The 16,002-nt window shown below is 42.0% G+C and overlaps 1 protein-coding gene across 7 annotated transcripts in view; it reads left to right on the top strand.

The window, feature by feature from the left end:
* LOC124622517 (chromatin modification-related protein eaf-1-like) overlaps nt 1-15,673 on the top strand; it is a 294,631-nt gene extending 278,958 nt beyond the window's left edge. For 6 of the 7 annotated variants that reach the window (XM_047148240.1, XM_047148239.1, XM_047148242.1 and 3 more), the window contains one exon: nt 14,489-15,673. In XM_047148240.1, coding sequence (XP_047004196.1) covers nt 14,489-15,006 — 518 coding nt within the window. In that variant the 3' untranslated portion in view covers nt 15,007-15,673. The remainder of the gene's footprint in view (nt 1-14,488) is intronic. The other variant, XR_006980637.1, reaches the window with a different exon arrangement.
* The last annotated feature ends 329 nt before the right edge of the window (nt 15,674-16,002 follow it).

The following is a 16,002-nucleotide window of genomic DNA, read 5'->3' as shown; positions in this document are numbered from 1 at the left end:
CTAAAAAGGTGCTTGCATCTAGGAAGGTGGTTTCTTGGATTGAGTAGGATCAAGTGAAGCGAATGGGGGAGAAGTTGTTGAGGTTCTGGATTAATGCGGATAGGGTGTCCTCGCCCCCGATCCAGATTGCAGAGATTTCATCAATGACTCTGAACCAGGTGATGAGTTTAGGATTCTGAGTGTTTAGAAAGGGCTTCTCTAGATGGCCCATGTATAGGTTGTCATAGGACAATGCCATGCTGGTGCCCATGGCTGTACCCCGAATTTGTTTGTAGGGAATGCCTTCAAAGGAGAAGTAGTTGTGGGTGAGGATAATTGGTCATGGCGACTAGGGAAGGAGTGTTGGTTTGGACTCAGATGTTGGGAAAGGTAGTGTTCAATAGCAGTAAGGTCATGAACATTAGGGATGTTAGTGTAAAGGGAGGTGGCATCAATAGTGTTGAGCAAGCCACATGTAAAGGCTGTGGGCACTCGCATGACACCATCCTATGCCAACCTATTCATGGGCCATCTAGAGGAAACCTTCCTAAACACCCAATATCCTAAACCCCTCACCTTGTTCAGATTCATTGATTACATCTTTGTGATCTGGATTGGGTGTGGATACCCTATCCACATTCCTCCAGAACCTCAACACCTTCTCCCCCGTTCACTTTCTCCTGGCCCTACTCAACCCAACAAGCTACCTTCTTAGATGGTGAATTCCACCTTAAAGATGGGTTCATCAGTACCACTGCCCATATCAAACCTACTAACCACCACCAATACCTCCACTTTGATAGCTTCCACCCATTCCATACCAAGAAGTCCCTTCCATGCAGCGTAGCCACCTGGTGGCCATCGCATCTGGATTGGTGAGTGGTCCCTCTCAAAATATACTGAGGGCCTCACTGAGGACTTAACAGACTGTAATTATCCTCCCAACCTTGTACAAAACATATCTCCTGTGCCCTATCTTTCCAGTCACCCAACACCACCCAGAGTTCTACCATCCAGCCACAGAGGAGCATTCCCCTTGTAGCTCAGTACCACCTAGTACTGAAGTAACTGAATTACATTCTCCGGCAGCGTTTTGACTACCTCTCGCTGTGTTCTAAAATGAGGAATGTCCTGCTGACTATCCTTCCCACCACTCCCACAACACCACAATGGTATTCTGCCATCCATCGAACCTAGACAATACACCATCCCTACACAACCCCTGCTCTTAACCCCTTACTTCATGGATCATATCCCTGTAATAGACCTAGATGCAAGACCTGTCCCATACATCCTCCCACCACCACCTACTCCAGTCTGATCACAAACATCACCTTTCCCATCAAAGGTGGGGCTGCCTGTGAAACTAGTCATGTGATCTACAAGCTAAACTGCAACCACACTGCTGCATTCTATGTCAGCATGACAACCAACAAGCTGTCTAAGCTGTCTATCCACATGAATAGCCACCGACAAACTATGGCCAAGAAACAACTGGACCAACCTGTTGCTGAGCACGATGCCCAAAGTGACATTCTTCATTTCAGTGACTGCTTCACAGCCTGTGCCATATGGATCCTTCCCATCAACATCTGCTTTTGAAATCCGCAGTTGGGACTCTCCCTGCAGTATAACATATGTTCCCGTAACCCTCCTGGCCTAAACTTTCGTTAGTCATTGTCCTCACCTGCCTAACACCTTCCATGTTCCCATTCCAGCACTACACACCCCTCTATTCCACTGACACACCCAGTCTTTTTACTTCTCTCCTTTTCTGTTACCCACACCCTTCCCCCTGCCCTCCGTCTAACCTCCCGACTGCACCTAGCTGCCCTATCCTCTCTCCACCTCTTCCCTGCGTGCTCCCCAGCTACGCTTCACTGTCCCCACCTCTACCCCCCATTCCCTCCCCCTTTCCGCCCCCATCTCCTCCTTACCCTCATCCATTGTGCACTGCTGCTGCTCATAGCCTGGCTTCAGCTACCAGAGACAGTGGTCGTGTGTGTGTGTGTGTGTGTGTGTGTGTGTGTGTGTGTGTGTGCACTGCTGCTGCTGCTGCTGATGCTCATAGCCTGGCTTCAGCTGCCAGAGACAGTGGTCGTGTGTGTGTGTCTGTGTGTGTGTGTGTGTGTGTGTGTGTGTGTGTGTGTGTTTTGACAAAGGCCTTATTGGCCGAAAGCTTATTTTGTGACATTCTTTTTGTTGTGCCTATCTGCAACTCAGCATCTTCGCTATATGGTGAGTAGCAACTGTCCTTTTCATAATATTGTTTACAATCCATCCGGGAATCTCTTACTGACGCACCTAATTTTTATGACTGATGTAGGTGTTCATTTGAATGTGATCACTCCTAAGGCAATGATGAAAACATAATAGTTTGTCACAAGGGCTGCAACAAATGAACACTACAGTTTCACAGTCACACAGTTTCTGTGTGCTCTGTAAAAATATGTTTTTTTTGTTTTGGAAGTTGCATTCCATTTTGGAAGTGTTAACTCTTGAATTCCTTTGTTGTAACATAGTTTACAACCGTTTATTATTTGTTTACATTTCTGTGAGATGTCTATGTGGTATCTCATCTGCTGTCACTATTCATCACATTTACTTGTGATTGTAATGTATTCTTACCACATGACTCATGTTCTGTAACCAATGTGTAGTATGACAACAGCCAAGACTGCAGAAAAAGAGCAATCATTTCAGTGACTGGACGGACAATTCATTATGTGGGAAAATAAATAAATAAATGGCACGATGGAGTTTTGAACATGGCTCACCCACTTGGCAGTCCAATACTATGACCACTTACCCACTATGCTGTTGCTGTTTCAGGCAGCTCTTTTTCACACTTCTTGTTCTTGGACCGTTCACTGTTTCTATTTTTCTTTTTCTCCTCCCTCCATAGTACAGTACACCTTTTTCCTGTTTTCATGCCTGATCAGTGTTCAGTTTTTGATGAGCTGGCCATCTTACCACTAAATCTGAGGTGAGTGCAATGGCAAGTTTCCCTTGTAAGATGCTAGGTCTCACGTCTGAGACCTGTGTTGCACTACATGGTATCTTATACAGACTGTTGAACTGTCCACAACTGACACAAAACAAGTACATTGAATGCTCTTATACATCATACAATTTTTGTTTCGTAATTCCGTAAATTCTGGGGAGGGGGGTGATGAGCTCTGACACCAAGTTCAGTCATGTCTCGGATGTGTGTGATCGGGTTCAGATCTGGGGAGTTCGGAGCTGGCACATCAACTATAACTTGCCACTGTGTTCCTTAAACCACTCCAGCACATTACTGGCCTTGTGACATGGCGCATTATCTTGTTGAAAAATGCCACTGCCGTCAGGAAACATTATCGTCATGAATGGGTGTATGTGGTCTGCGATCAATGTAAGGTATTCCTTGGCTGTCATGGTGGCTTGCATGAGCTCCACTAGATGCATGGATGCCCACATGAATGTTCTCCAGAGCATAATGGACCCACCACCAGCTTGTCTCCATCCTGCAGTATAGTGTCAAGGAGCCGTTCCCCTAGAAGATGATGGATTCCCACCCTCCCATTGGCATGATGAAGAAGGTGTTGGGATTCTGCCAGCATCCAATGCCAATGGTCTCGTGCCCATTTTAGTCGTAACTGTCGATGTTGTGATGTTGACATTGGCACATGCATGGGTCATTGAGTGCAGAGGTCCGTCATTAGGAGTGTTTGCTGCACTGTGTGTTCAGACACACTTCTAATCTGCCCAGCATTAAAGTCTGATGTTAGTTCTGCCACAGTTTACTGCCAGTCCTGTTCTACCAGTCCGCCCAGCCCACAATGCCCAACATCTGTAATGAGGAGTGGCCATCTAACCCCGGTGATGTCTGGATGTGGTTTCTCCTTGGTTTTGCCATGTGTTGAAGACATCACAGCACTCCTCAAACACCCGACAACAAGAGCAGTTTCTGAAATTCTCATGCCAAACCTCTAGGTCATCACAATCTGCCCTCGGTCAAACTTGAATAGATCATGCACCTTCCCCATTCTACACACAGGCAGCACGCTCACTGATACTACATGCACTGTCCATATGTCTGACTAGCAGTTATTCCTCGCCAGGTGACCCTGCTATTGCCTGGATGGGTTCATATCGACAGTATGTCAGTGGTCATAATGTTCTTGCTGATCAGTGTATATTGGTGTTTCCACTGGATTGAACCACATGTGAATTGAAAGTTGACGACTGTAAATCCTCTTCACAGGTGGCTCACAAGAGCTGTAGATGGTTATTCTCAATACACATTTATCTGGGAACAACCTGTGATTCCTTAGCATCCAACCATACCAGAAGCAGTTGATACAAAGTTGTTGGTCCAGCTGTTTCAGGTGTCACCACTGTTAGAAGTTACATTGCACACTTGAATGGAAACTGTTGTTATGTAACTCAAACAAACATCCAGTTTACACTTCACCCAATTGAAGCGGCATTCTGTAGTCAAGCCTTGGTCCATCCCTACAATTTTTATGCATGACACTTCCTCCCACGACCAAATTAATTATTTCTTGATGCATCTAGTGGTCTCCTATCCCTGCCTTTAGTCAAGCTGTCCAATAATTCTCTTTTCTCTGCAGTTTAATTCCATATTTCTTCATTAATTATTCAATCTGCCCATATAATCTTCAGCATTCTTTTATATCACACTATATTTCAGAGGGTTTCTAGTCTCTTCTTGTGTATACTGTTTATCGTCCACATAAGGCAAGACACCCAACAAATACTTTCAGAAAAGACTTTATTAAACTTAAAAATTTATATTCAGTGCTAAGAAATTTCTCTTTCAGAAGTCCTGTTTGTAGTATTTTGTGTTTTATATCTACTCTACATCAGCCATTGTCAGTTATTTTGCTTCCGAAACAACCGTAATCATCTATTGACTGTAGTACCTCATTTCCTAATGCAATTTACTCAGCATCACCTGGTTTAATTTGATTACACTTCATTATCCTTGTTTTATCCATCACTCAATGAAGCCATTTGCTGTGTGTAACAGAATTACAATGGAACTGGCCAGCCTCAAAGTTTTTATTGAACTTGAGTACTTTTCAGATTTCTTCTTGATTTCCTATACTGCTTGTTCGCACAGATTGAATAATGTGGAGGGTCAGCTGCTGTACTGCCACAATCTCTTTTGAATTTCTTTCATGTCATTTAACTCTGGTTTCTGTGCAAGTTGTAGATAGCCTTATCACCAGCATAAGGCTGTCATTGAGTTAGAGATTAGTACCTCATAAGGTACACCACATACACTGAGGCAACAAAAGTCATGGGATGCATCCTAATATCATGTCTGATCTTTCAGAGATGGTGCAGCAGTTTGATGTGGCATGGTCTCTACAAGTTGTTGGAAGTCCCCTACAGAAATATTGAGCCATGCTGCCCCTATAGCCATCAATAATTGCGAAAGTGTTGTGAGTGCAGAATGTTCTGCATGAACTGATCTTTCATTATGTCCCATAAATGTTCAATGGGATTCATATTGGATGATGTGGGTGGCCAAATCATTTGCTTGAATTATCCAGAATGTTCTTTGAACCAATCATGAAAAGTCGTGGCCCAGTGACATGACATTACTGTTTGGGAACACGAAGTCCATGAATGGCTGCAAATGGTATCCAAGTAGCTGAACATAACTACTTCCGGTCAATGATTGGTTCAGTTGGACCAGAGGATCCAGTTCATTGCATGTAAACACAACCCACACCATTATGGAGCCACCACCAGCTTCCACAGTGCCTTGTTGACAACTTGGGTCCATGGCTTGTGGGGTCTGCACCACACTCGAACCTTACCATCAGCTCTTACCAACTGAAATGGGGCTCATCTGACTAGGCTGTGGTTTTCCAGTTGTCTAGCATCGAACCAACATTGTAAAGAGCCCAGGAGAGGCACTGCATGTGATGATGTACCATTAGCAAAAGCATTTGCATCGGTCGTCTGCTGCCATACCCCATTAACGCGAAGTTTTGCCGCAGTGTCCTAAAGGATACATTCGTTGTATGTCCCACGTTGATTACTGTGATTATTGATTGCAGTTTTGCCTGTCTGCTAGTACTGAGAACTCTACACTCTGTTAGCACTAAGAATTCTACGCAAATGCCACTGGTCTTGGTCATTAAGTGAAGGCCGTCGATTACTGCATTGTCTGTGGTGAGAGGTAATGCCTGAAATGTGATGTTCTCGACACTCTCTTGACACTGTGGATCTTAGAATATTGAATTTCCTAAGGATTTCCAAAATGGAATGTACCATGCACCCAGCTCCAACTACCCCTCCACAACCAGAGTCTGTTAATTCCTGTTGTGCGGCCGGAATCGTGTTGGAAACCTCTTCACATGAATCATCTGACTACAAATGACAGTCCTACCAATGCACTGATCACTATCCCATAACTATTGTCATCTCTGTGTATGATTCCAGTGGTATCCTGTAACAGAACATGCCACCAAAGTGTCTTCCTTTAATCCGATCTGATGCAGATCCCAAACACTCAAACAATACCCAACAATGGGTCACACTAGTGTCCTATATGTGTCTCCTTTACAAATGAATCATACTTTCCTAAAATTCTCCCAAAAATCAAAGTTGATCATTTGCAGTCCTTATATGCTCATTCTATTTCATATTGGTTTGCAGGGTTACACCTAGATATTGAACCAGCGTGACTGTGTCAAGTAGCACACTACTAATTCTGTATTCGTACATTATTGGTTTGTTTTTCCTACTCATCTGCATTAAATGACATTTAGAGCTATCAGCCATTCATCGCATCAACTAGAAATTTTGTCCAAGTTATCATGTATCTTCCTACAGTCACTTGACTACGACACCTTCCCATACTCCACAGCATCACCAGCAAACAGCCACAGACTGCTACTTACACTGTCCACTATATCTATCATTTTTGTATATACAGGGTGGTCCATTGATCATGACCGGGCCAAATATCTCACAAAATAAGCATCAAATGAAAAAACTACAAAGAATGAAACTCGTCTAGCTTGAAGGGGGAAACCAGATGGCGCTATGCTTGGCCCCGCTAGATGGCACTGCCATAGGTCAAACGGATATCAACTGTGTCTTTTTAAAATAGGAACCCTCATTTTTTATTACATATTCGTGTAGTACATAAAAAAATATGAATGTTTTAGTTGGACCACTTTTTTCGCTTTGTGAGAGATGGCGCTGTACTAGTCACAAACATATGGCTCACAATTTTAGACGAACAGTTGGTAACAGGTAGGTTTTTTTAAATTAAAATACAGAACGTAGGTACGTTTGAACATTTTATTTCGGTTGTTCTAATGTGATACTTTTGTGAACGTATCATTTCTGAGAACACATGCTGTTACAACGTGATTACCTGGAAATACCATATTAATGCAATAAATGCTCAAAATAATGTCCATCAACCTCAATGCATTTGGCAATATGTGTAACGACATTCCTCTCAACAGCGAGTAGTTTGCCTTCCGTAATGTTCGCACATGCATTGACAATGCGCTGACACATGTTGTCAGGCATTGTCAGTGGATCACGATAGCAAATATCCTTCAACTTTCCCCACAGAAAGAAATCCGGGGATGTCAGATCCGGTGAACGTGTGGGCCATGGTATGGTGCTTCGACGAGCAATCCACCTGTCATGAAATATGCTATTCAATACCGCTTCAACCACACACGAGCTATGTGCCAGACATCCATCATGTTGGAAGTACATCGCTATTCTGTCATGCAGTGAGACATCTTGTAGTAACATGGGTAGAACATTACATAGGAAATCAGCATACATTGCACCATTTAGATTGCCATCGATAAAATGGAGGCCAATTATTTTTCCTCCCATAATGCTGCACCATACATTAACCCGCCAAGGTCGCTGAGGTTCCACTTGTCGCAGCCATCGTGAATTTGCCATTGCCCAGTAGTGCATATTATGCCGGTTTACATTACCGCTGTTGGTGAATGACGCTTTGTCGCTAAATAGAACGTGTGTAAAAAATCTGTCATCGTCCCGTAATTTCTCTTGTGCCCAATGGCAGAACTGTACACGACATTCAAAGTCATCGCCATGCAATTCCTGCTGCATAGAAATATGGTGCAGGTGCAGTCGATGTTGATGTAAATCTTCAGGTTTTGGTGGCTCACTCTGAAGATGGCTGGATGGTATACAGCTGAAATATTAGAAGAAGAAGGAGATTTCTTGTGGCTGCACACCCGAAACTTAATGGAACAGATGGTGATCAGATGGTGATGTAGCATTCTCAACACCGACGTTTCTGAGATTCCCGATTCTCACGCAATTTGTCTGCTACTGATGTGCGGATTAGCCGTGTCAACAGCTAAAATACCTACTTCGGCATCATCATTTGTTGCAGATTGTGGTTGACATTTCACGTGTGGCTGAATACTTCCTGTTTCCTTAAATAACGTAACTATCCGGCGAACGGTCCGGTCACTTCCATGATGTCGTTCAGGATACTTAGAAGTATACATAGCACACGCCCGTTGGGCATTTTGACCACAGTAGCCATACATCAACACGATATCAGCCTTTTCCGCGGTTGGTAAACGGTCCATTTTAACATGGGTAATGTATCATGAAGCAAATACCGTCCGCACTGGCGGAATTTTACGTGATACCACGTACTTATACGTTTGTGACTATTACAATGACATCTATCACAAAGCGAAAAAAGTGGTCCAACTAAAACATTCATATTTCTTTTTGCACTACACGAATATGTAATAAAAAATGGGGGTTCTTATTTTAAAAAATGCAGTTGATATCCGTTTGACCTATGGCAGCGCCATCTAGTGGGCCAACCATAGTGCCATCTGGTTTCCCCCTTCAAGCTAGACGAGTTTCATTCTTTGTAGTTTTTTCGTTTGATGCTTATTTCGTGAGATATTTGGCCCGGTCATGATCAATGGACTGTCCTGTAGAATATAACACCAGTCCTATCACATTTCCCCTGGGGAACTCCAGTTTATATCCTTGTCTCTGACAAATACTCACCGTCGCGGACAACGTACTGGGTTCTGTTACTTTGAGACATGCACATACCTGGAAAAACTATTCCAAATGCTTGTACTGTCATTAACAGTCAACAGTGTATCACCATGTTAAATACTTCATGGAGATCGAGGAATATGGTATCTGCCTGTTACCCTACATCCATGTTTCACAGGATCTCATGTGAGAAAGGGGCAAGCTGAATTCTGCAGGAGTGATGCTTCCTAAAACTGTGGCTGATTTGTGGACAGAAGCTTTTCCCTCTCAAAGGAATTTATTATATTTGAATTGAGAATATGTTCAAGGATTTTGCAGCAAACTAATGTTAATGATATTGTTCTGTAATTTTGCGAGTCTGTTCTTTTACCTTTTTTATATACAGGAGTAACCTGCACTTTTTTCCAGTCACTTGGGAGTTTGTGTTGAGCGAGAGGTTTGCAATAAATGCAAGCAAACTAAGTAAGGAGCTAATGCTGTCGAGTACTCTTCTTAAAACCAAATTGGGATTCCATCAGGACTTGGCAATTTATTTAATTTCAACCCTTTCAGTTGTTTCTTCACACTGACAATGCTTATTACTATGTCCTCCAAAAAGGAGTCTGTGTGATGGTCAAATGATGGTATGCTTGTACAATTCTCCTGCGTAAACGATTTCTTAAATGCAAAATTTAGGTAAAATGTCAGCTTTACTTATGCTGTCTTCTACTTCCACACCAGACTTGTTAACAAGTGACGATGCCAAACTAGTCAACAAGTGACTGGATAGAAGTCGTAGACCTACTTAGCAATTTTATATAGGATCAGAATTTTCTGAGGTTCTTGGTCAGATCTGTTGCTAAGGTATGACAGTGGTAGTTGTTGTAAGCTTCGTGCATCGATCTTTTTAGAGATGCACAAATTTCTATTAACTTTTGCTTGTTGTCATTTGCTTGTTCTCTTTTTGAACCAAGAGTGCAACAGCCTTTGCTTCTTCAGCATTTTTTGAATTTAATTGTTAAATGACGGTGAGTCTTTTCCATCCTTAATCTACTTACTCAGCACATGTGAAAGCAGCTGTGTGATCTACCAACTTAGCAGCAACCACTTTGCCAAATTCTCCTTTGTCAGTTCAAAACAAATAGGAAAATTAGTAGGGTGGTTTTAATGCTTCAGGTGTTCTAAGTAGTCTCCTCCTCCTTTAGTACAACACCCAGAACGATCATACAACCATTTGAAACTGTCATAAAAATCACTGTTTGGGACATTGGTCAACTTGTAAATCAATAAAATGAGTATGTTACAACTGGCATCCTACTGAAACTAGTCAATTTGGTTGGAGTGACAGACTGTCTGGACTGTTTGTAGTGTAGCCCGAGGTCTTGGTGATAATTTGATTGTGAGTTGGCAGAACCAACGGATGTCAATAAAGGTTGTAACAGATTGACCTATAGTGTAGACTAATGTTTATGTTCGTGCCGTATTTAATCGGTCAGTTTCAGTCGAATGCTAGTGTTAAGGTACTCATTTCAGTTGCTCATATTCAACTCACTTGACACATTTGCAGTTTCTTTTGCCATGGCAAACCATCACAGAGCCATTCTGCATCTTGTCATTTTGTGGTAAGTTCATATTGATAACACCAAGTCTTGTCACCCAAGATGATTTTTTCCAGAGAAGAATTCTCTGCAGTTTTCATTTCAGTCAAGTCATAGCATGTGTTTGTGTGGTGTTGATTTTGTATGGGAGTCAAAGTGTGCGGGACAGACTTTGCACACACTTTTCTCTTCTTTAAAATATTCTGGAGAATGCCTTGAATACTTGATTTAGAGATGTTATGTTCGTTGCTCTATTGCAGCTTGTGAAACAAGTACGTTAGCACACCATAGCTGCGTGGCCAACACTTAATGCTTGTCTGACTGGTTGGATGCAAGTCTGTTAGTTGTTAGTTCAAGCTACACTGATGTTAAAAAAGGTACTGGCAGAAGTAAAGCTGTGAGGACGGGGCGTGAGTCGTGCTTGGGTAGCTCAGTTGGTAGAGCACTTGCCTGCAAAAGGCACACAGTTTTAATCTGCCAGGAAGAGTCATATCAGCGCACACTCCGCTGTACAGTGAAAATCTCATTCTACACTGATGTTGCTTGTAAGCAAGGAATAAAATCAGACATGGAACTTTTTGGATGGACAATGTGTGTTGGCTGTCAAAAGGAATGGTCACTGCCAAACTGTGACAAAGACACAGCTGAACCACCCAGCTGCTGAGTGTGGCACCCAGTTTGATGTGCTTGACTTGGACTGCTTCACAACCAGTGTCATCTGGATTCTCCCCACCAACTCCAGCTTTTCTGAACTTTTCAGGTGGAAACTCTCCCTGCAACATATCTTTCATTCCCACAACCCTCATGGGCTCAACCTTTGCTAGTCCCTGTCCTCCACCTGCGTCCCCTTCCAACCATGCACACACCTTCTATCCTGCCAGCACGCCTGCATAATTCTTTCTCTTCCTCTTCTCTCCCCTTTTCCTCCTCCCTCCAGCAAGGTGTCCGTATGTTGCAGCAGCCTCTGTCCTGTCCCCACCATGTCTGTGCACACTCCCACAGGCACTGCACACTCTTTCCTGCATCCCTACACTGCTAGTACTCCCCTCCCTGCCCCACACATTTGTATCCCCTTTACCCACACCAGCAAACATTGTTGCTAACCTCAGACATTAGTCACCATGAGGCTTTAGTATCTGGAAATGACAAGAGCTGGCTGTGTGTGTGTGTGTGTGTGTGTGTGTGTGTGTGTGTGTGTGTGTGTGTGTGTGTGTGTGTGTGTGTTTGTTTGTTTGTTTGTTTTTGGAGAGGGGGGCTGGCTTTCTTTTATTTTGTCTATGCCTGATGAAAGATTAGTGTGACAGCTGATAAATATATAGTAGTCTTCTTTCAGTATACCTGTCTGTCACTAATACCTCCTCTATTTGGTGAGTGGTATCTATCCTTTTCGCATTGTTACTCCATCTGGGAGTTTTGATAGTTTTATTTTGCTTTAATTTCTGGGTGTTCCCAATAGGTGGTAGTAACTGCCTGCCACATGGGGTAGCCATGTGGTCTGAGGCGTCTTGTCACAGTTCGCGCAGTTACCCCCATCGGAGGTTCGAGTCCTCCCTCGGGCATGGTGTGTATGTTGCCCTTAGTGTAAGTTATTTTACGTTTGATTAAGCAGTGTGTAAGCTTAGGCTTGATGACCTCAGCAATTTGGTCCCATAAGATCTTACCACAAATTTCCAGTAACTGCCTGGATAAAACTGTTTACTGTATTGTCAAAATGTTTCCAGGAAAGGAAGGTAACTTCTGTTTCTTTATATTAATTTTGGACTAGAGTGTGTTTAGAATATGCTGTTACATGCTAATATAGCCTAAAGTATTGAATAACTGGTTTGGTTTCTTGAAGTTTTCTCGATGGACATAATGTTCTATCATTACACCAAAAAGATGTTGGAATAGCACGAGTGATTGTTTATTTCAGCACAACAGTATTGCAGTGTATGTTTTCTGGTGTCACTGGATGCGTGTTTGGCAACACCCTATCCTTTCTCGTTGCAGTGGCATTATTTTCATAAATTTTAAGTGTTTAATATTTCTTTTTCTGAGTATTACAAATACTTCAGTTGTTTTCTAGTCTAAATGGAATTCACTTTGAACATGTCCATGAGTTTGGTGAATCACATTAATTTTTAAATTTCATTCAATGCATTCACCACAAATAGCAACATTTCATTCATAGAGTCTAAGTTCAGGACCGACAAAGTTAAATGATGACAGATCGCATGTATTAGGTATCTGTTCTAATTCTGGATGTTTCAAACCCATCCTAATCAGTGGCAGGTTACTCATTGCTAGCATAAGAAAGACAGCATAGGAATGTATCCATCCACACAAACACATTAAATTTTACTCCAGGCTGGAGAGGCATTTGAACATGCCTCACTTCATTACCAGACTGTATCAGATAACAAGGTCTGAACTTCTATTTCGTTTTGAGCATTTTACTTTTAGAGATAATTTTATAATATAGTCACAGAAATTTTTTGGTAATCTTGTACCATCTACAAATATGAGGGTTGTCCGTAAAATAAGGATCTGCAGCTGCGAGGAATGCAGTTACGCAGAAACCGGTAACACTGGCATGTAGCTTGTTTTTCGCTCTCCCATTTCCCATCTCGACGAGCTGTCTGCAATGCTCAGTCTTGGCTTGGCAGCCATTAGAGATGGAGCTCCCACTCACATTTCATGTGAATTTCCTCTGTGATTCATTTTTTGTATGCAAAAAGGACTGTGCCGGTGGGCATTCATTCCCAACTGTGTGAAGTCTACGGAGAATGTGTAAGAGTATACAACATGTGCTCAAATGGTGAAGAGAATTCAGAGACAGAAGTACAAATGTCCAAGATGAACAGCATTCTGGACAGCCATTGGTTTCAGATGAAATGATTGTTAAAGTGGAAGAAGCAATGCTGAAAGGTCGAAGGGAGCTCTGTGAGGTGATCCCTGTTGTCAGCATGAACAGCATTGACAAAGTTTTGGCAGACCATTTAGGATATGCTGTGGTTTGTGCAAGGTGAGTCCTGGGAATATTTACAGAAGACCACCAACAGAAATGTGTGAAAGACACAGTGAATTTCTTCAGGCCTACACAAATGATGGCGAGGAATTCTTGGACACTATTGTCACCGGCTATGAGACCTGGCTCCACTGTACAACACTGGAAGTGAAACAGCAATCCCATCAGTGGAAACAGCCAGCATCACAGAAGCCGCGGAAGTTTAAAGAAACACTGTCTGCTGGCAAAGTGATGGCGAACATGTTTTGGGACAGGAAGGGGTTATTGTGCGAATGCCTGCATGCCTGTACAACAATCAATGCAGACCACTACTGTGAAGCATTGAAGGAGCTTCGCCACACAATCCAAAACAGAGGCATTCTCACAAAGGTAGTGCATTTCCATCAGGACAACACTCGTCTGCACATCGCCTGTGTCACAACAAATTTGGATGGGATACTGTCACACACCCGCTCTACAGCCCAAACATAGCCCCCAAGTGACTTCCATCTCTTCCTGAATCAAAGAAATGCCTGGTTGGGGCTCATTCCACAACCAGAGAGGAGCCGAAAGAAGAGTTTTTATGGTGCGGTGGGAGAGTTCTATGAAGCAAACGTACAGAAGATGGTACACTGCATGCAAAAATGCATTTATCTCAGTGGTAATTAAGTGAAAAAAATTGGTAAAAGTTTAAGCTTTGCGCACTGCATTATTCAGTGCCAATAAAAACGTTTTTTATAGTGAAAAATAATTAGGAACCTTATTTTATGGACAGCCTTCATATGAAATTTTTATGAAGTTGTTAAAAATTTTAATTTTATGTCTTGTTTCATGTAGAGATATAATTCAGAGGAAATGCTATCATTAAAGTATTATATGTTTCAACACCTAGGTTATGAAGAGGACCAAGAAACATCTGAGGCAAGTGCAGAACATAATACTGCTTCCAGTGGTAACAACAACAGCAACAACAATGCTGTTACCAGTAGCTCCACAAGTGGCGGCAATAGTAGTAGCAGCAGTAGTAGTACTACTAGTGCTAATAATAGTACTACTATTCCAGTTCAGCTGACCTCCACTTCAGCTACCAGTCGTACGGAATATCACAGAAGAAGTGGAGGCAGTGATCGTACAGAACAGAGAGACCGCACAGACAGAAGCACTGGGAATAGTGGTGCAGAAAGACCTTCATTCAACCATTATTCTTCCAAGCCTCAGATGTATAATGCTAGCTTGCCGTTTCATGTGCATGGAATCAACATGTACACTTCTCCCCCTCCTCCACCCCAGCCATCACAACCTCAGCAAACACCTCCACCACCCCCACCACCACCTCCCAACCCATATGGACCATATTATAGCCCGCAGAGTCAGTACCAGTATGCTCCATATTGGATGATGCCCCAGTAACACAAATATTTCCCGGCTGTCAGGCACTCTTCATATATTGCACAGTGATAATACATGTATGTTTGTGTAAGTAAAATAATTTACTATGGAAATAGATTTACTTAAGTGTTGGAAGTAATTTCACATTATATTACATGTCAAAGGTATTAATGTAATTGTTTGGAGCTCAGTTATCTACTTTGTGCAGCAGCAGCAGTAGATAGTGTAAATGAAAAATATTTGTGCATATATGTTGTTAGCAATTTGAATTGTATTCTGTATGTGAAGGCCTTCAGATAATTTGTTGTACATTGTGTTGTAGCAATAGACATTTAATGTACATTTTACAAGTTAAGTATTAAAAATTGCCATGCTCCTTCTGATTTCAGAATGCTATGAGATTTAAAACCTTGTGACACTGCCATCCAATTGGATGCTTATAATGAAACAAGTAGACAGCGTTATGTTATGGACACCACAAGAATTAAAGCAGTGTGTAAGTGTTTGTGTTATCCCACAGTTACTTCAAGTGTGTGTTTCCTGTACCTCTTTGCTGTTTGATATCACTTTCCCCACACCCTTAAACTACCGTGATATTTGTATAGACACCAATTATCGAACTATCATATGATGACAATTGCAGCATTATGATATTTGAATTTATATAATTTTTATCTTTTTTTTTTTTTTTTTAAAAAAAAGTCATTGTAATAGTATTCTTTAGTTCAACTTGGATAAAGTCTTGGTGTGAACTGTCCAGTTCATCTTTTTTGTTCTGCCGTGAGTGCTCTTTGTTATTACAATATTTGTTAAAGAAAAATACATTAAAATGCATTTACCAAAGCAATGAGTTTACTTCTTTATTGCAACACCTTAATAAAAATTACAATTATGAGTATAACTAGCTGAGTTTCCGGGTGTCTGTTGCTCAGCTCCTCTTTAATTGTTAAGTAGCAGAGTACTCACTTATATAATTATATTATACATGAAATTTTGATAGATGTTGAGTATATTACT

This window comes from Schistocerca americana, chromosome 7 (assembly GCF_021461395.2).
Source record: "Schistocerca americana isolate TAMUIC-IGC-003095 chromosome 7, iqSchAmer2.1, whole genome shotgun sequence".
NCBI lineage: Eukaryota > Metazoa > Arthropoda > Insecta > Orthoptera > Acrididae > Schistocerca > Schistocerca americana.
The sequence above is the reverse complement of the archived record's forward strand: the minus strand, read 5'-3'. Positions and strand labels throughout refer to the sequence as shown.